Source organism: Labeo rohita, chromosome 2 (assembly GCF_022985175.1).
Source record: "Labeo rohita strain BAU-BD-2019 chromosome 2, IGBB_LRoh.1.0, whole genome shotgun sequence".
NCBI classification, from domain to species: Eukaryota; Metazoa; Chordata; class Actinopteri; order Cypriniformes; family Cyprinidae; genus Labeo; species Labeo rohita.
Window position 1 is genome coordinate 14556667 of NC_066870.1, and position 21048 is coordinate 14577714.

The following is a 21048-nucleotide window of genomic DNA, read 5'->3' on the forward strand; positions in this document are numbered from 1 at the left end:
AGTGTTGTTTTGGTCACTCTAGTTTTGCAAAACTGATGGTGGAGTGATGTGAGGAAAAAAAATAAATAACAAAATAAATCAGATTAAAGCTGATCCTTTAATACACTGAGCCTCTGTATTTGATTCTGTGCACTGGCGACTTACAGCAAACTGTCTGATAACAGACGTCTAGTGTGCTTTTTTTTTTTTCAGAGCAGTGAGGATTGTGTGCAAATATATTTTTAGGTATAGTCTCCTTTCCCTATGTGCCTGTGTGTGTGAGAGAGCGGGAGCTTGTCATGTCTGTCAGTGGAGTGACTGTGCTGCCATTGGTCGATTCCCACGCATTCAATCAGAGCTGTGGCTTGTGTCACACACATTCACACATTCACACACACTAACACACATACATGCACTCAGAGGAAGAACCGAGACCTTCACTGTTAAACCAGCCGACCTCAAAGCTCCATCACTGACAGTAAGTATGCAAATTCCAAACTTTTCTATTGATGTTTATTTAACATGTGACACATCTGTCAGTCTCTGGACGGAGAGATGAGTCATTGTGCACCTGCATCTGATGAGATTTTTATGCATCTTTAACAGAGTTTAAAAAAGGGTCAGATTTACACTTAAGAGTTTTGGAAATGATGTGCATTGTGGTGGGAAGGTCTTAAGGAGGAAAAGCACGGAGGAGAGAAAGACGATGCCTTTTTTGGTGTTACATTTTCAATTTGTTAGAGTGTATTCATGCTGCTTTTTTGTCAAGCGTGTGGGATGGTAGCTACAAAAACACAGAAGACGGGGGAAAAAACATGCAGAGCCTGAGCCAGTAACACAGGCAGCAAACAGACAGAAAATCCTTCACCAAACTTACTGTCGTTATTTTTACCATGTTGTTCAGCAAGCAGATTGGAACTGTATATCCTGGAATGAAGCTTTGCTTCATTCCCTAGCACATCCAAAGATGATTTCAGTTTATTTACAAGATACACTGGATATTTACATTTATCAGTTTACAATCAGATCACCCAAAATGGGTATTAATAATAGGTAAACATGGTCTCAGGATCAGGTTTTTATGCATTGTCAAAACTATTTTATATCACTGGAACCATTAAACCAAGCTCATCTGAGCATATGGATATGAAGTTAGAATGTGGAACTACACAATAAATAGAATTTGCATCAAAGCTGAAAACACCGCAATATCACATGGCAAGTGAGTAATACATAATTCTGGATTATTCCTGGAAAACATGATGATATAAGGATTTATTTGGTTTAGAGTCTAAGTCTTCTAAGTATTAATGGAAAATAAGTTTTTATCAATCAATCAATCAATCAATCAATCAACCAACCAACATACCACTACATCATATCTAACTTTTTTTCCAAATCCAAATTTAAGTGATTTGTCTGTGTCAGAGGATTCAGAGTTAAAAATAAAGCCTCAGAGGATTTATAAATACAGAAGCGGATTTCTCCAGAGAGATTTTTCATTGATTTTCTGAAAAAGCACATATAAATGCATATTCACACTTTATTTAACGTTACATTGCTAAATTAAAATACTTGAACAAGCTCTGCCTTCTATCAAAAAGTCATAAGTCGTTTATTGTAATAAATACATCTACAATTGATTGTTTATTAGGTTTCATTAGGTCATTAAATATATAGGCAATTCATTACGTATATATATATACAGTAAAACCAAAAAATTATTCAGACACCTTCAACGTTATCACAGTTTATTCGCTACAGTTTAGAAAATGGTAATAAAATATGACAAATCTCAAAAGTTAATTCGTGTCAGAACAAATTCATCGTGATAATGTCAGATAACTTTGGTTAGGATAAAGATATGTAACAAAACATGGTCAGGTCAAAATGTCAAATCAAATTTTTGGTCCCATTTTTTTTTTTTCCACTGTATAAAGAATCTTTGAGTATAATATGTCACAAGGTTACTTTATTTTGATATCCTCACTTACATGAACAATAGTGTTCTGCACCCACTAGTAAAAAAATATCAAAAATTATATCTGGTGTCTGAATAATTTTTGGTTTTACTGTACATAAACTCATTACTCAATAGGTTTCCCGGATGAGTGATTATTCGTACCGTGTTGCAACAGACATTATTCAAAAATACATTACAATGAATGAGAATATTCATTCAATATCAGTATCAAAAATTAAAGATAGCATAACAATGATTTTTTTTTCGTCCTTTCTAGTACACACATATACTGTATATAAACGTGAGGATAATGTTGCACAGCGGGAGTGACCTTGGTCAGAATTATGGACTGTATGTTCAAAATCGCGTGGGCAAAGCCAAGCGTTCAATAGTTGGTTGAGAAAGTGTGGGCGCCCAGAGGGACAGAGCGGCTCTGTAGCTCAGTGCAACCAGTGCTGGCGGGGCTCAGACATTCAGTTGCTGCCGTTTCTGTCAATATCTGTTCTATCTGCTCTATTTCACCTTTGACAGTCGCTGACGGATCGATAGGTCTGAACAGGAGTTTGTCGCGAGCTTGATTTCCCCTCTTCGAGTTCAACCATATGAATTACTCCCGACGCGTCGCCATTTGGTTACTCGCGTTATCTGTACAAATTATACAGGCATGTGCGTATTGCGGTAGATTGGAGATGATATCCGTTTGGCTCCTGTTTTTGAAGCTGCTGGTAGGTATGAAAATACTGAAGCTTTGTGCATCTGTTGCATCCGTATCTGCTTTGGCGAACATCTGCATGCGCAAGGCACGAAGAGGGAATGGTGCAGGAATTCGGTGTGCTGCATTTTTGTACTGTCGTGTTTGGCAGTGTGTCCAGTGTATTTAAAAAAGAGTTGTGATGCTGCGTTGTCTCCATCCGATATTTCGTGACTGATTGGTAATACATTTCTTAACTGCTTGCAGTAACACTGCAGTGATACAAAATATAAACACTATGCTTTTGGCTCATCAGAGTCACTTCAGTATCATTTACAAGAGAGAAGTTAGACGTAAAGAGATAATTCACCTTCACAAAAAAAAAAAAATCAGTTTAAAACAAAAGGTGATGTTAGGTAGTGCATAGAAACGAGATGCATTGAACTGAGATGCAATGAATGGTTACTTAATCTTAGTCCCTAACACATTTTAATTTTGTGGTGAGCTATCTCTTTAACTTAACAGTCACACTTATTGGATAATATCAGATGACATCATTTTGCGCTGTGCAGAATTCCACCTCTGGCAAAGTGGATGTAATGTTCAGACATCAGAAATGTATTTTCCAAAACAGGCAGGATTAGTCTGGGGTTAATGGTGGTCACAGCACCAGCAGGCATGTATAAAAGAACATCTCATCTGCTCGATATGAGCAATAGATTTGTTTCTCTGTCTCTCTTACTGGATAAACTCAGGCTGATAGCCATAATAAACCTACGGCATGGCACTTTGATAAGGTTGGCTCTGACTAGTGAGCCGCTTCCTACATGGCTCATAAACAGGACAGCCTCCTCAGATCCAGCATGTTGCCAAGCAACCGCTACTTTTCAGGGAAAAAACGCAAAACAGACCCTATGAAATTATATCTTGCCAATAAATTATGACTGTGACAGTATTATATAAAATGGCACTGTGAACATCCACAATCTGTAAGCTTTATATTTTATGAGTGAAAGCACCGAAGCAGCACAGAGAAGAGAATGGCAAGCTGCTAAGTGATAAATGAGGAACAAGGATTTTAAAATGATTTTAGCTAGTTCTTGTGCAGTCATCTAATTAGCTTTTGGATTGATAGAACTTTCAAGAATGAAGTGTACTTCCTCATAAGTGCTTCCCTTCACTTTGTTTAAGCTTAGGAAGTTTTGTAATCACAGCTTGTCGTAGATGTTCAAGTTAGATATTAGAGATTTTTGTACATGTCTTCCTTATTAACCCCAGTTGAATTAACTCATCAGCTTTTAAAATTCTGCCATTAATTACTTACCCTCATGTGGTTTCAAACCTGTAAGACCTTTGTTCATCTGCTGAACGCAAATTAAGATATTTTTGATGAAATCTGAGAGCTTTCTGACCCTGCATAGACAGCAAGGCGACTACCACGGTCAAAGCCCAGAAAGGTAGTAAGGATATCGATAAAATAGTCCATCAGTGGTGACATCAGTAGTGCAATCTTAATTTTATTAAGGTACGAGAATACTTTTTGTGCACAAAGAAAACAAAGTACCATCATGCATGAGTGTGGTGCTCCTGACACAGGAGCCAGAAGAAGAAATTGTTGAATAAAATTGTTATTTCTTGTAGCTTGATAAAATTGTCACATGGACTGTTTTAATAATGTCCTTACTACCTTTCTGGGTCTTGAACGTCTCTGTTGCATTGCTGTCTATGCACGGTCAGAAAGCTCTCGGATGTCATTAAAAATATTTTCATGTGTGTTCTGAAGATGAACGAAGGTGCTATGGATTTGGAACGACATGAGGGTGAGTAATTAATGACAGAATTTTCATTTTTGGGTGAACTAACCCTTCAAAAACACCTAAATGAGGGATAAAATTAAAGAAGAATTCTGTTTTCTATAGTCAGATATTTTGTGGTTCTGATTTTCTGGGTGGCTTCTAAAACATACTTTAATGTAGATTTCAGCCCACTTTGAGGTTGCATGCTGTTAGAAACCACTTCTCATGGTTATTTGCTATCAAAGAGGTCCACCCACTTATATCTCACAGCATGAATACAAGAATAGCTTGATCAAACTAAAGTAATGCTGTGCAGTTCTGCTAGAAACAGCACAAGACTGGATCTTCTAGTTTAATGTTGTCTATTAATTTTTTTCAGAACTTTTCAAGTAGCAAGACTAGAAGAAAAATTGTTGGTGTTTGTGCAGTGATTTTAGTATTTCTAAGCTTGGTGTTTCTTTAATTCTAAACAGCTCTTTTTGATGTAACTTTCATAGAGAGCCACAGCTGGTGTGCGAAGGTCATATGGAAGTGAACTAAATGAAGGCAAAAGCACCCCTGTAAATCAGCAACAAAAAGAGCAGGAATACCTATCCGAAGTAGTCACCATGGAGACCAGCCAGCTTTCAGAAATGGCTGATCTAACAGACTGTAAAATGGATCCTGGGTGTACAGAGGACCAGACATGCCAGTTCACTGAGGAGGTGGATGAATGTTTTGTCACATATTTCTCAGAGTGCCTGGATACCACACAGAGCAAGCCCCATGAAGATCTGGATGGGCCAGAAAACAAAGCCATAACTAATGAATGTGATAGCTCAGGTGAATCTGATGAAAGCAAAGACTCTCAAGAAGGCATTATGGCCAAGTTCAATGAACAAGATAAGCCACCTGGCATAGAATCTTTGGCCTTTGAGTCTCATGAAGAGCCTTTTGTGAATGACAAACCAGAAGAAGAAATGGAAATCAACCATTTGGATGATGCCCAGGAGGAAGAACATGATAAACCTGAGGAGAGGGTAGAATCACAAGAAGAATCTGTGCTGGAAGCACAAGCAAAATCAGTGCTTGAGGCACAAGAAGAATCTGTACTGGAAGCACAAGAAGAATCTGCGCTTGAGGCACAAGAATCTGTGCTGGAAGCACAAGATCAATCAGTGCTTGAAGCTCAAGAAGAATCTGTGCTGGAAGCACAAGAAGAATCTGTGCCGGAAGCACAAGAAGAATCAGTGCCTGAAGCACAAGAAGAATCAGTGCTTGAAGCTCAAGAAGAATCTGTGCTGGAAGCACAAGAAGAATCTGTGCTGGAAGCACAAGAAGAATCAGTGCCTGAAGCTCAAGAAGAATCAGTGCCTGAAGCTCAAGAAGAATCAGTGCCTGAAGCTCAAGAAGAATCTGTGCTGGAAGCACAAGAAGAATCAGTGCTGGAAGCACAAGAAGAATCAGTGCCTGAAGTTCAAGAAGAATCAGTGCCTGAAGCTCAAGAAGAATCTGTGCTGGAAGCACAAGCAGAATCACTGCTTGATGTACAAGAAGAATCAGTGCTTGAGGCACAAAAAGAATCTATGCTGGAGCAGCAAATGAATGAGCTGGTGATTTCTGAAGTCCCCACTGAATCTTGTCCGGATATGGATCGAGATGATCTAAGCGACTGTCTGCTTGTGGAGATGGCTATCATTTCATCAGACAGTGATGCTGAGGAGCCATGGAGGACTTTGGGTCCACCAGCTGTCGACAACGAAGAGATTGAAGACAACGGTGATCTCTTGGGTATGGATGAGGCAGAGGTAAACTCAGAAGACCAAACAAGACAGGAAGACAATGAAGTGATTGAGAGCAATGCTGAATTTGAAGATGAAGTTCTGGCTTTGAGCATTAATGAAGGTGAGATTCTAGAACAACCAGAGTGTCCCACTGAATGTGAGCTGCAAGATATTTCTTTGGACTCTTCAGCCCATTACTGCAGTTTATCCAAGATTGCAGAGGATGAGGAAGAGCTTGGTAAAACCTCAAAGCATAGTCTTCAGCGCCTGTCCTGTTCAACTTCAGAGCTCGACAAAAAGTTGCCAAAAGACTTCTGCGTGGTTCAGGAAATAAAGAGTGAGAATGTCAGCACGGAGCATCTGGATTTCAGGGTGACTCGCAAGCAGTGGCAGAAGATGGAAGAGCAAACAAAGGGTCTGGTGCACCGGCCAGTGATGAGGCAGGCATCTTGCCAGGGTGGACATAGCTTCATGTACACACCTGTCCGCAACATTGATCGCCCCAGAAGAGACCCTGACATAGAGAGTCTTGGTCTTGGGGATTACCAGTACACTCAGTTCAGCCCCTGTTCTGAGGACTCTGGTCTGGATGACACAAGCTACAGATCTCCTTACGATGAACCAGAAACTCCAGTGGAGCGGGAGATTCGCGAAGCTCTCGAGCGAGAGGAGAATTTCAGACGAGAGAGGGCAATGGCAAAGATGTCTGCTGGTGACACTGTGCAAGTTAAACCCAGACCTGGTGGTCTTCCCCACAGCAGGTCAGAGCCTGGACAGAAAGGACGGACGTTTGACACACCAGAAGACAGATGCAGGTCTCAGAGGTCTCCTAGTGCAAAAAATCCAACTTTGTCCATTAGCGCTTCATCTGGAAGAAATCCCACATACCATGAAATGACCGCCAACAATGTCATTATACTTGAGCCGGATTCGTACCCCACCAGCCCTTGCAACCGAGCAAAAGGTGGGATGCTTTCTCCAGGGACGAGCAGCTTCCAAGAATGGCCATCAGACATGAATAATGTCATTATCCTGGAGACATCAAATCTCATCATTCGAAGTGCCTCAGAATTCTGCCTGAGCACTGCATGTCAAGAGACACAAGAGAGCACCTTTCAGAACAACCCTTTCTTCAAATTGCGCTCCCACAGCACCCAGTCTCTGGTTGATCAGGAGATCAAGATGGTGAGGCAAAGAGAAGAGGAGCTTAGAAGGCAAAGAGCACAACTATATGTAAAGGAGAGATATGACACAGTCCTCGTGTCCCCCAACCAACTGCAAAATTTCACTTATGAGAAACCAGGTACTACATTTAGCAACCATTAGCGTATTTACTTAAAGGGATAGTTCAGCCAAGAATGAAAATTACCTCATAATTTACTCACCCTAATGCCATCCAAGGTGTATCTGACTTTCTCCTTTCAACGAATACAGTCGGAGTTATATATTCTAAGCTGTATAATGGCAGTGAATGGCTGTTAAGATTCAATAGTCTAATCGAAGTCCAGTAAAGTGCATAAATCCATAATGAAATTTCTCCACACGGGGGTTTAATAAAGGCCTTCTGAAGCTAATTGATGCAGTTGTGTAAAAAAAAAAAAAACATATTTAAAACTTAAATAAATAAATTAATAAAGCACAATCTCCGCTAAACAGGGTTCGTACAGATACTGTAAAATAAAATTCCAAGACTTTCAAGGACTTTTCAAGCAGTACTTTTTTGATTTTCAAGGACTTCAGTTAGAGATCTCACTTATAGTTTAATGTTTTCTACTGTTTAAAAAAAAAATAGAAAAAAAATTCTGCATGAAATCGCTCCAAAGTCCCGATCTGAATCAAATGATTTGCGATCCACGCTCCTAGGTTTCGATCTAAAGCAAAAGATTCACAAATTTGCTCTAAAGTTTGGATCTAATTCAAATGATTCACGTTCCATGCTCCGAAGTCCTGATCTGAATAATGATTTGTGAACAGGACTTGGAGCGCGGATCGCAAATCGCAAATCATTAAATTTGTGTAATGATTCAAGAATCCGCTCCGAAGTCCCAATGTGAATCAAATGATTTGTAATACACAACTTGAGGTTCTGATCTAAATCAATTGATTTGCGATACGCAAAGTTACGATCTTAATCAAATAACTCGCAATCCTGCTGTGATGTTCTGATCTAAATCAAATGATTTGCGATACACGATTTGACCGCTTGGACATCGTGAATCATTTTACGACAAAATGGTTTTTAAAAGGATTTTAACATCATTCCAAGCTATGTAAAAATTTGAAAATTAATGGCTGTTCTAGTTTGATCTGGTTTTTCGCTTAAAATGAAAAGAAGTCACAAGTTTGAATCAATCAGAGCGGTTCAAGCTTAAATTACTTATCTGTTCCTCTTTTTGCATCTTCAGCGATGTTTACATGACACTGTCAGTACTACTACTGGTTTTGCTTGATAGTTTTATAACATTAACTGAAATATGCAAGAAAGTATGATTTTTTTTTTTTTTATTGTGTGAAAAGATTTGTGCTTATTAAAAACAAAACACTATTTCAATAATGCAAGCACTTTTCAAGTACCTCTTCAGGAATATTGCTAGTTTTTCTTCACAAGTACATGTTTTGTATTTCTGTATTTCTGCATCCAAGTTTTGTTTACAGGAGCAATGAAAGCAAAATTTTCTTTGTTTAGCCAAGGTAAGCCATGAAGACCTCTTGGCTTATATCAAAATCCTCCAACGTTTTTCTTCACAAGTACATGTTTTGTACTTCTAATTTCTGCGCTCGTCACTTCTCACCGGAGATTAAGCTACGCCTACATCCTGTACATCATCCGCCGTATGATGGTTAACGGAAGCTAGAGATTGTGGTTTATAAAGTTTTAGATATAAATACTTTTCTTACACAAAAGCATCGTCTTGTCTTAGAACGCTTTTATTATCCCCCCAGAGCCATGTGGAGTACATTTTATGATGAATGGATGCACTTTATTGGACTTCAAAATCTCAACACCCATTCACTGCCATTATAAAGTCTGATAGAGCCAGGACATTTTTTAACTTAACTCCGATTGTATTCATCTAAAAGTAGTCATATACCATATACATAAGTCATTTACACCTAGGATGGATTGAGGGTGAGTAAATCATGGGGTAATTTTCATTTTTGGATGTACTATCCCTTTAACTGATGTCATTACATAAAGAAGTAGTTCAGTAAATGTCCTTTCTCTAATTTGGACACTTTACAGGAGAGGTGCCAGCAAAATCTAAGTCGTCCCCCTCATCTCCATCAAAGACACGCAAAATGGATCGCTCCGCTTTGTCTTGCGACCACAAGGTACATTAAATTTAGGCATGCTATGATTCAAAGCTTCAGATTTTTGAACTGTACATATTTCTCTGTTTGTCCTCTCATGTATCATATATAACTGTCATGAATTCCATTGCAGTTTATCTTTCTGTTTATCATTTGCACGTCTTTGACATCTCATTGATCTGTGCCCATTTCACCTTGAAACTGGAAACTGCATGCAGTTTTACAGGTGAAGCTTTCTCCTTTAGTTCCCTGAGGCACCGTACCCTCGAGTCCGACGGAAAAGTGCCCTGGCCCAGAGGTGGGAAGCAGGTATCTTTGCCAATCATCAGCAACAAGACTGAATGATTTGCCTAAATGAAGCATCGAAGCACAAATCAAGTTTCCATTAAATTATAAGCATGTGCAAATAGTTTTAGAGTAAAACATTCATTACTAGTACAAACCTGGAACTAAATAGGTGAGTAAAAATATTCAAGACGGACGTCATACGTTTTTACATTTTTTGGATGCTAGTATTTTCAATCCTGGATATACTTTTATATTATTGCAGATGAAGAATTTATACCGTAATGTATTCCTAAATTGCACTATGTACAAAAATTACGCCAAACATTGAGAAATTTATTATTCGATTTCACATTACATAACATGTTATAATAACCACACAGTGAAAAGCAGAAGCTAAAATATATTATATAAAATATAAAATATATTCATCTTTGATTTAATCTGATCAAAAGTGCAATTTAAGACAAGAGAAGTTCGCTGCTTGGAATGTCTAACAGAATATATTGTGGATGTAGCTTCCAGAGGTGTTACAAGACAAGTAGCTGGCTTCTGTACAATAATTACATTGTGAGTCTTTTAAATATTTTATGCTTTGATTGTCTGCATATAATGTGAACATTTATTCTTCTGTGAAAATAATTTAAAGATGTATGAATTTTACTTCATTATATTCATGTTTGAAATGTCTTAATAGATATGTTTCTTCCTTGCAGGATGTTTTCAATGCAAAATACTGTTCAAACCTTGAATAAAATGAAACTGATAATGACTTGTCTTGCTCCTAATTAGGTCTTCATTCCGATTTCTGTATTGCCATATGACTCATATGTTGGTTATACATTCCCTATGGTGGCGAGCAGCGAGATACAGAATGCTGAGTTTCCGAGCACAAAAACAGCAAGGATAGCCACTCTAAACTTAGTATCCTGTGGAAACAGAAATATGAGATTTTGGTTAGAAGAACATTATGTATATGGTTGTTTTTTAACCTTATGGTAAGCCTTGATGGTAGGTTTATGTTTTGCATACCTGATTTCTTTTATGATTAATATTAAAGAAATAGTTTAGCCAAAAATGTACTGGAAATTTAGGTTATACAAAATGTGGGTGAGTTTGTTTCTGAGTAGCATTACATCACTTGCACACCAATGAATCCCCTGCAGTGAATGGGTGCCATCAGAATAAGAACAATAACCCACAGGTAATCCATTGGATCCATTGGTGAGCAAGTGATGTAATGCAAAATTTCTCCAAATCTGTTCAGATGAAGAAGCAAACTCATCTACATCTTGATGGCTTGAGGGTGTGTAAGTTTTACCCAGCTATTCAGGTGAACTATTCCTTTAGTGTTTTCATCTCCACCATTATGTTTGAGTAAAGTGTAAACTTACCCAGTTTGCATCTACTGAATTGTTTGAGAGAACTGGAAGTTCATCATCCTTTCCACTCCCTGCTGAAACAAGAGAAATTGCTAAACATATACAAATACATTATTTTGAACAACATATTTTGCTTCATTTCACTCTCAGTTTGAATCATCTTGCAATTTATGTCTGAACCACAGGCAGCGGGAAAGTTGACTCAACGAACTTGTCACTTATGCACTTAAATCTTTTAAAATAATTAAAATTAACATACAGTTAAATGAGGTTAAACTGCTTTTGCACAGTCTTTCAAATGTATTAAATGTGAAGATGAGTTAGCTACATTTACAAACCTTTTTCAATAACACCATGCTTATGAAGTTTTAACACCAGCCTTAACACAATAGTCCAAACTACAAAAGCAGCGAGAACCTCTGTGGTCCACGGGTAAGGCAGCAAAAGCGACTGCTGCCTTATTCCAGTAAACATGGAAACCCCTGAAATAATAATAATAAAGAAGTAACTTGATATTTTTAAAAAGGTTCTGAATTTTATATTACTGATAGAAATTGATATGAGATAACCTCCTAAACAGCAACATTACAAAAAGCAAATTCACCGGCAATAATTTCAGCAGCGTTTCCAAAACCCCAGTGCAACCAATTGAATATCCGTCGCCTGAGGAAAAGAAATGATTGTCTTGTGTTATGTTATGTCATTAAGCTATTCAGTTTCAGATATGTAACCAAAAGTATGGAAGCCTGTTTCGACTTTTTATCTCACAATTCTGACTTTTTTAAGAATTGCGTAAAACAAACTCGCAATTCTGACTTTTTTTTCAGAATTGTGAGATAAAAAGCCACAATTGCGAGTTATAAAGTCAGAATTGCATGATATAAACTTGCAATTGTGAGAAAAATAGTCAAAATTGTGAGATAAAAAGTCGTAATTGCGATAAAGTCAGAATTGCATTAGACATAATTCTTAGAAATTAAATCAAAATTGTGTGATATAAACTCGCAATTGCTAGTTATTAAGTCAGAATTGTGAGATATACCTTGCAATTCTGTGAACATACCAGTATTGTTTTTTTCTCCTCAGAACTGGACTTTATAACTCACAATTGCGAGTTCACATCTCACAATTTTGAGAAAAAGTCAGAATTGCGAGATAAAAAAATCAGAATTGCGAGTTTATATCTTTCAATTTTGACTTTATTTCTCTCAATTTTGAGTGTATATCCTGCAGTTCTGACTTTATAACTCGCAACTGTGAGAAGTCAGAATTACAAGTTTATATGAAACAACTCTGAAAAAAAAAGTCAGAATCGCAAAATGTAAACTCACAATTGCAGAGAAAAAAGTTCAAAATTGTGAGATAAAAAGTCACAATTACCTTTTTTATTTTTTATTCAGTGGCGGAAACAGGCTTCCATATAAAAGAATAGTCCTTACCGTGAAGAATCTGGAGCTGGTCTGAATGCAGCCATTATAGGCTGACAGAACGCGAGAATCATAACAGTGCAGCCAAGGCATGGATGAGCACCAGCTCTCTGCACAGAACCAGTCTTACAGTATTATCTAAACTTAAAACTATTACAGAACTTTTTTTGTTAATTGAAATAAAAAAAAAAATTAATTGCACAAAAATTAGAAATGTTGCCTTGGCAAGTAACTTAAATACGTTTAAGTACTAAAATGAATAAAATGTACTAAAAATGTACTAAAATGTACTACAGCTATATAAAAATATTTAACAAAAAAAAAAGAACTAATAAAAATGAGAATACCACATTACCAAAATGACTAAAATTAAAAAGGTAAAATAAATTTAAAAATATTAAAATAAGTAAAAGTATAAAGACTAATTTAAAATAATACATAAAATATTGAATAAATAAATACTAATATATTATATAAATAATGCTAAAATTTCGGCACAGAACCAATACATAAACACAGAATATATTACAGAATATTCAACACAAGCTACAATTTAACACCACAATAACAAACAATCTCTCATCCTGACATTGGGCTTAAATGAAACGGGGCCCCCAAATGGCAAGGAGTGAAATTGTAATATTTAAAGGGGTCCTATTATGCTCTTTTACAAAGTCTTGATTTTGTTTTGGGGTGTACTAGAACATGCTTTCATGCTTGGTTGTTTGAAAAACGCATTATTTTTAACATAATTTACATTATTACAATACATTTCTCCAGCCTGGAACATATGGTTCGATTAGTTCGGTGTTAAATGAAACTCCCGAAAAACGAAATGTGTTGTGATTGGTTAGCTGTCCCACTGCGTTGCGTTTGGCGAAAATCTTTGACGGTGTTTCAGTATTGCCACGCCCCTTGTCAAAAAAGCAAGTTTTGTGAACAACTGTTAGCGCAAGCTAGATTAAAGTGATTCTTACGTTTTAAATATGGATATTTTTCTTACAAAAATGCATCGATTCGCTACAGGAGCCGTGTGAGGAACTTTTTATTATGGATGGATGCATATTTTTGGACTTGTTTTGGACTGATCAGGAGAAACACCCATCTATGCCTTTCTAAAGCTTGAGAGTGCCAGGATAAATTTTAATATAACTCTGATTGCATTCGTCTGAGAGAAGGAAGTCATATACACCTAGGATGCATGGAGGGTGAGTAAATAATATGCTACAGTAGTGTTGGGTCCTAGTATCAGCCTGCGAGATCCCCAGTACATGATATTATGTATTTAATTATTTACATACTTAGTTTCATTGCCCGAAACCAGCTCCAGCAGAAGGCTAAAAGCAGCCTACCATTAACATTATCAAAGAACATCATCACTGATTAGTCTAGCCTATTCTAGTGCAAGTTTATGCATTTTAAAAAACACTCACATTATAAGTGAAGCTAACATTATCTACATTGTATGATGAATAAATCTCTTACCACACACTGCACACGTCTGCGGCGTGTTACAGCTCTGAAGAGGCCACTCTAGTCAATGCTTTTGTTTACACCCGCTGCACTGCGGCTCGTTGAAGCGGTTCTCCGCGCTGCATCGCTAAAGTTAGGCTAATCCCCCACCTTGTCCCTACCCTCCCTCCAACATTTCAAATTTCTGTGGGCGGGATTTAATTTAATGATATTCTAAGTGACTGCGTTGTGACATCATTGCATGTGGAAAACAGATGTTGTAGTCCAAAGAAGTTGTTTGTTGTTTAGCTCTTGAAAAGGGATTTTTTAAAAACGAAATATCTCCTTTTGGAGTGGACTTTGAGATTATAACTCTGTAGATCTTTTTTATGCCCAAAGATACACACAACACAGTGACTAAAGTTCAAAAAGTGAAAAAGCATAATAGCACCTCTTTAATACTCTCACTGTTTTAAAGATGAATTACACTGTATTACAAAGCATAGTCTCATAGGTAGAAAACACGCTTTACTCACTGTGCTCCATTTTCCTCTGTAAACAAAGGGAAAAACGAAGCCCACAACTGTCAGCAAAACTGTAAGAGACATCAATATGCGATGCACCTGTAAACAAAAAAAGTTGAAAAGTATGAATACTAAGTTTAAAAAATACAGAATATGCAAGCAACCACAAAAACATAGATTCTGGTTTCATAGATTTTATGACAATACAAGCATAAGTGTACTGTATAAAAGTACCTGAAACCATATTTTTTGCCCAAACAATGTTTGTTCTGGCCAGTCAGGTTTAAAAAAGGCAGCCATTACATTTCCAGTGCATTCTGCTAGCATCCAGGCAATCAGCATTAGAGCTCCTGCATTTAAATGACATATCTTATATAATATTTGGAAACTTGGAAATGAAAGTATTTAGCAATTTACAACAGTTTCTTCGAAACATGTAGCAGTTTATCAAATAACCAATTCGTCATTTAACTGATGCTTTATCCACAACAACTACTACACACTTTTCAAGGGCACAGAGGTGATAATTCATGGATTGTCCATTGCAGGGTTTAAACATGCAACATTTCCGTTTCCTGACCATATATCCAGCCATTCAAAGAGATCTCAGTATCCTGCAGTAAACTTAATTACAGCAGAACACCTACCGTGATATTTCATGAGCAGTGGAGATCGAGAACCTGTGAGTATCTTAGGAGGACCGGTAATGATCTGATAATGGGATGATATCAGTGGCTGTCGCTTGTGTCTGTGGATCATACCTGCAGCACAACAAAACACAACAATAAAACTTATGAGATAACTTGACTAAAGCATAATGTCACACATCATTTCCGTTGTACCATAAAGATAGCATGTAAAAAAAAAATATCCAAAGTTCCTCCAAAATGCAAGACAATTGCTGTAAACCCATGCTATCGTTCAGTATGACAGTGTTTACAATTTTTTTTACTTGTGCTTGTTTACTTGTAAAAGTTGAATTCAGGCTTTAGCTGTAACTATTTTATTCCCTATGTACCCAGCAACCCTGTCATAAAGCAAATGACAGGAAACCAGTACTGATTGCTCAGGGCATCACAGACACCTGTTAATCAGTAAAGTCAGAAATCCGGATCTGTGGAGTTACACGCAGTGCGGAGGCCATAAACACACAAGTTGCACGTAAACACTGTATCTGATGAGACGCATAATCATTTGCCAAAACTTGTTCCAAGAAGGAGAAATACAGCCCTTTTGTAAAATGGAGGATGTGATGACAGGAAAGACAACTGCTTATTCATCATGCTTTAAACCTAGAAGTTAAAAAAAAACCAGTGGTTTAAAGCTGACATTTTACACACAAGGCAAATCAGAATTGTGATATATAAACTCAAAACAGCAAGTTAAAATTGTGTGACATGCCTATAAACTCGAAAATGTAGCAATTGACCCTTCGCAAAAAAACTGCCTCTTTACGTACTGTTGCTATGTCCCACAAACAAAGCCACTCTTACACTACACATGTTCTCACGCAGTAAAACATCACGGAGCAAAGAGGAAGCTAACAACAAGCAGACAAGACAGAGCAGGTTACTTCTGGTATGATACAAGGTCTCAGCTTTAAAATGTTAACCTTTTTTTAAAAAATTCTAACTATAAATAATGTTTTGTGGCTTTTTAGTGTGTCATGACAGATCACTGTATTGCCACGTGAACTGATCGTCTTTTCTTCTTTAATTATAGTGCAAAAAAAACAAAACATGAATGAACATCAGAACATTTTATTTCAACCGCGGAAAGACATCAATACACAATTTTTCAAGTTTAAGTTAATCGAAGTTAATTCGCTCTTGTTTGATTTGTTAGTTCTGACTTTATAACTTGGTATTTTGAGTTTAATTCAATTAGTTTATATCTCTCAATTGTGACTTTTTTTTCTCAGAATTGTGAGTTTATATCTCGCAATTCTGAGAAAAAAAGTCAGAATTGCACAGAAATAGTAACAAGTTTTAATCTCACAATTCCAACTTTATTTCTCGCAATTGTGAGATTAAATTTGTGCTGAGGACAACAATTAATCGCAATTAATCACATCCAGAATAAAAGTTTTTGTGTACATAATATGTGTATGTACTGTGTATATTTATTATTTATATATGAGTACACACACATGCAGTCTTACTGTAATTTAATTACTTTTCCCTTGAAAAAGTAAAGTAAGGGATTACTCTTATTTTTTATGTAATTCAATTACAGTTAGTTCATATGCAATTGAACTTAATACTGTGTACAGACCGTAGGATATTGACATACAATACAATACAATAGTGGATTTAACCTCAAAATTTTAATTCTAACCTTAAAACGAATGCTTTTTTGTGTAACCTTCTCACTTTAAAATACTTTAGTGAGTTAATAACAATATTGGCAGCTCTTTAGTGTCCAATTCTCACTATTAACTAGTTGGTTATTAGCATGAATATTACTGGGATATTGGATGTTAATCATTACTTCTGCAAGACTTTATTCTGAATCCTTAACCCTACACAATTCTTAAACTTAAATGTCAACAACTGCTTTACTAAGTATTAATAAACAGTACTTAGTATATTATAAGCATATACTGACTATATACTTTTGTATACAGGCAAAAGTATAGTTAGTACTTAGTTAATTGTTAGTCAATAGTGAGAAATGGACCCTAATCTAATATGTAACCAGAATGATTTATTTAGTTATTTATTATTTATTTGTGAAAATTAAAAGAACTGTTTCAGGTCTATCCTTGTAACATTTATTAACTTTGAAATAGCATTTAGACAGTAATTAGTAATAAGTAAATAAATACTTTTTGGAGAGAGTGAATTGTATAGTTATCTAATTACACTGTTGAAGATGTAATTAGTAACTATTCTAACTTTTTTAGAGTAACTTACCCAGCGCTGCACACATGCATGTATATATTTAAGAATAATATGCTATGTTTATATATTAAATATTTTTATATATAATATAGATTATATGAATATAAATACATACATGTAAATATTTTCAAAATATATACTGTATGTGTCTGTCTTTATATATATACAGTACACACACATATATTATGTACACAAAAACTTTTATTTTGGAAGCGATTAATCATGATTAATCGCTGCCCAGCACTAGTCTAAATCACACAATTTTGACACATAATTGTAAGTTTATATCTCACAATCAGAAGTTTTAGTTGGTATCACGCAATTCTGAGAAAATTGGGGAGATAAAAAGTCACAATAACCTTTTTTTATTTTTTATTCAAGGGTGGAAACAGGCTTCCATAATTCAGTAACACGTCATCAGCGTTATTTTAGTATTCCTTTATAGTATTCATTAATATTTTTAATTTGTTTCATATTTTCAGCTTTCATTTTAGTCATTTTGTGATGTGTTTTTGTCATATTTATTTATTTATTTTCTATTCAGCTTTTTAGTTCATATTTCTATGAAAAAAAAAATGAATTGATTAACGGCTACCAGCAACTGTTTGGTTAACAGCATTCTTTAAAATATCCTCTCTATAAATATCGAAGTTCGGTTTGGAACGTGAGGGAAATAATAACAAAGTTTTCATTTTTGGGTGAACTATCCTTTTAAAATGATTATATTTCTGTTAGTTTCTCAGGCAACATTTCTAAAAGTTTTTCATCTAATATTTATATTTCATTTCAGCTGTATTTCAGTTAGCAAAACTTTTATTTAACAGTTTTAGTTAAAAGTAACCATGTATGTCACTGATGCAGTTAAAATCTCACCATATTCCGCAGCCCCATCTGCCAAAAACAGGTAATAACTGTTGTTAAGGCTGAATCGGACCGGGTCCTGAGGGGTGTAGATGGACCTTGAGAATTTGCACTGAATGACCCCATCAGAAACTCTCCAGCCTACATCAGTCAGCACAGACTGTAGGGGAAGTGAATTATTACATTTACGACTGCATAAAACTTAGAGGACACGCTGACATCTTTTGGACTATAATGCTTTTATAGGTCTTAAAATTAAGTTGTAACAGCCAAAAAGTGCTCACACCTTGGATGATATCACTGGATATTTCCGGCCTGTTGTATATGCAAGCTCCACACTTACACGGCCCTCATCATTTATGCACAAGTACGTATCATCATCTCCCTATTAAACATGAATATATCTAGTCAATTCATTATAAAGCATTAAACACATTTATAGGAAATTATGCTCACCATCCATTTATCCTTGGACAGAGCAAAGGAAACATATCCCTGCGCAGGGCCGCTGAGCTCAAACGAAACTGTCTGGCCCAAAGTAGAATAAGACAGGAAGAAGCAGTTTGTGTCCACAGAAGGGTTACAGCCAACAGGGTCAATGAGACAAGACTTCGACTTGCCACAACCCTCTGAGGTAAACTGTAAGAGAATACAATAAAACCTATGCAATGCCGCTTATAGGAGCAGATACGTTTATAATTAGTGTTTTGGCACCTACCGGCTGAGGCAATATAGAGGTGCTTGCAGAGTTCGTAGACATTTCGGTGGTTGAACGAGGTGGAGCAGGAGTCACGTCACCCTGAGATATGACAGGACTAGGGACTTTCAGCCAGAAAATCTTGTAGTGGTCAAGAACTGTGGCACTTGATGTGGAAAAAAGAGAATTGAACATAACAAAAGAGACTGAAAAGAGCCAGTGTGTGTGGTTTATGAATATTTTCAATATTAAAAGATAAAGTCAGAGCATAATCACACTCACAGAAACTGTACAGTGGGAGGAGCTTTAGACGGGGCTTTCCATATCACCTGAATTTCAGTCTTTTTGGCATTACTGGTGTGACTAACTGCAGAACCCTTTAAAACAACACACTTTCTTTGTATAGAAACTCTTTAACATTAAAAGCAGATTTCAAGCCACATCTATCATGCAAAATAGTTTGCAAACAAAATAATCCATGCCAGTTTTAATTTATAGAACATCACAAAAAATGATATTGCTTACATACACAACCAAAAAGTATTTTATGCTCACCAAGACTGCATTTATTTAATAAAAGTTACAGTAAAATCAGTAATATTGTGAAATATTATTACAATTTAAATAAACTGTTGTCTATTTTAATATATTTTCAATTGTAATTTATTTCTGTGATGGCATAGCTGACTTTCAGCAGCCATTACTCTAGTCTTCAGTGTCACATAATCCTTAAGAAATCAGTCTAACATATTGATTTGGTGCTCAAAAAACATTTATCATTATCAATCCTAAAAACAATTGTGCTGCTTAATATTTCAGCAAAAACATTTTTTCTTTAGTATACTTTGATGAATAGAAAGTTCAAAAGAACAGCGTTTACTTAAAAAAAAATACATTTATGGTAACAATTTATAGGTCAATATTGATCAGTGTTTAGTATCATTGTTGAATATTGCAGTTTATACCGAAAGTGGCCATTACTATACTTACCTCTATGCTGTTGCAAGTCAAACGCTGAGAAATCTCATGATCTACCAATGTGAATGAGCCAACAGCTGGTCCATCAAGGTTTGAAGCATCTCGGGCCTCAATTAGAAAGCCCTCAAAGTGGCCACTTCCAGAGACAGTGACTATGGACATTGGAATGGGTAATAAATAAAGGTAAGACTGAGAAGCATTTATTGTTCAGTATTCAGAAATGATAATCATTAAGGTTTTATCCCCTTACCTCTGATATTGTCCCCTGGGCTGAATTTACTGGCATTCACAGTCAGTGTGTACGGACTGGCAGTAGTGTTGGGTTGGCTGTGATGAATCGGCATCATGCTCTCACAAGATTTCTCCACTTTTCCATTTTTGTATCCACTTATAGAGGTCAAACACAAAGTCCCAAGGATTGCCAGAGCAGTTTGTAGATTCCACATTTTCCAGGCAATATGATCCTCCTCTGTGGAAATGTCCTAAGAGAAAAAAGCGTGTGTAAAATTATGACTTTTTGGCCCTGATGTTATAGTTTATTCTTGCTCATTACGATTTATTCAGGATCTACATTTACTTTCTTTTATAAAACAAAAACAACAAAACATTAGTAACATTTTCAGCTTGATAAATTATTTAAATATGCATGACAATACAGTGAAAACAATGACAATATATAGTAAGTGTGTAAATAAAGATGTTGGGAAAAGTTAATGCAGGTTTTAGAGGTTGAAAAGTAAGCACTGCTCTTACCTTGTCAGCAACCTGTCTGCTCAGGTAATGCTGGTAGATAATAATTTTATGGTTTGAACATGAATGGGCGGGTTATGTCACATTTTAGGACCTGCTGTCACATTTTAGGACCTACAACCACAAGATGGAGACAAAATCTGAAACAAATCCTGCGGTCGTTTGTTGTTTTTATCTATTTATTTCATTATTTGCTTGTTTGTTTACTCATAAAGTGAATTTAATGTCAATACGTGACTGGCCTACACTGTTTTTCTATCTAATCATTTATTATTTTCATTAACA

General features: G+C 36.2%; 2 protein-coding genes across 2 annotated transcripts; one reads left to right on the forward strand and one right to left on the reverse strand.

Annotated features, from left to right (window-relative positions):
* The first annotated feature begins 380 nt into the window (after positions 1–380).
* si:ch211-153l6.6 (uncharacterized) lies at positions 381–10294 on the forward strand. The gene is made up of 4 exons (XM_051094506.1): positions 381–457; positions 4927–7495; positions 9437–9525; positions 9750–10294. The coding sequence occupies exons 2-4, from the start codon at positions 5038–5040 to the stop codon at positions 9843–9845; spliced, it is 2643 nt and encodes an 880-aa protein (XP_050950463.1). The 5' UTR covers positions 381–457; positions 4927–5037; the 3' UTR covers positions 9846–10294.
* Positions 10295–10570: 276 nt separating this feature from the next.
* On the reverse strand, positions 10571–20860 carry frrs1a (ferric-chelate reductase 1a). The gene is made up of 16 exons (XM_051094536.1): positions 20767–20860; positions 20264–20495; positions 20026–20165; positions 19318–19412; positions 19057–19201; positions 18795–18977; positions 18625–18723; positions 18351–18498; positions 15222–15335; positions 14809–14924; positions 14587–14673; positions 12611–12708; positions 11776–11834; positions 11510–11653; positions 11184–11242; positions 10571–10718 (listed from the first exon to the last, which is right to left on the reverse strand). Exons 2-16 carry the CDS (start codon positions 20457–20459, stop codon positions 10626–10628), a joined length of 1776 nt encoding a protein of 591 aa, XP_050950493.1. The 5' UTR covers positions 20460–20495; positions 20767–20860; the 3' UTR covers positions 10571–10625.
* Between the last annotated feature and the right edge of the window lie 188 nt (positions 20861–21048).

Excerpts from the sequence above, each read along its gene's own strand:
- si:ch211-153l6.6 (XM_051094506.1), top strand. The coding sequence starts at position 5,038 with ATGGAGACCAGCCAGCTTTCAGAAATGGCTGATCTAACAGACTGTAAA. Across the intron at positions 7,496-9,436 it reads TTTCACTTATGAGAAACCAG|GAGAGGTGCCAGCAAAATCT; the intron begins GTACTACATTTA and ends GACACTTTACAG. Across the intron at positions 9,526-9,749 it reads CTTTGTCTTGCGACCACAAG|TTCCCTGAGGCACCGTACCC; the intron begins GTACATTAAATT and ends TTTCTCCTTTAG.
- frrs1a (XM_051094536.1), bottom strand. The coding sequence starts at position 20,459 with ATGTGGAATCTACAAACTGCTCTGGCAATCCTTGGGACTTTGTGTTTG. Across the intron at positions 11,654-11,775 it reads CGCTGCTGAAATTATTGCCG|GGGTTTCCATGTTTACTGGA; the intron begins GTGAATTTGCTT and ends TTATTATTTCAG. Across the intron at positions 11,243-11,509 it reads GCATGGTGTTATTGAAAAAG|GGAGTGGAAAGGATGATGAA; the intron begins GTTTGTAAATGT and ends TTGTTTCAGCAG.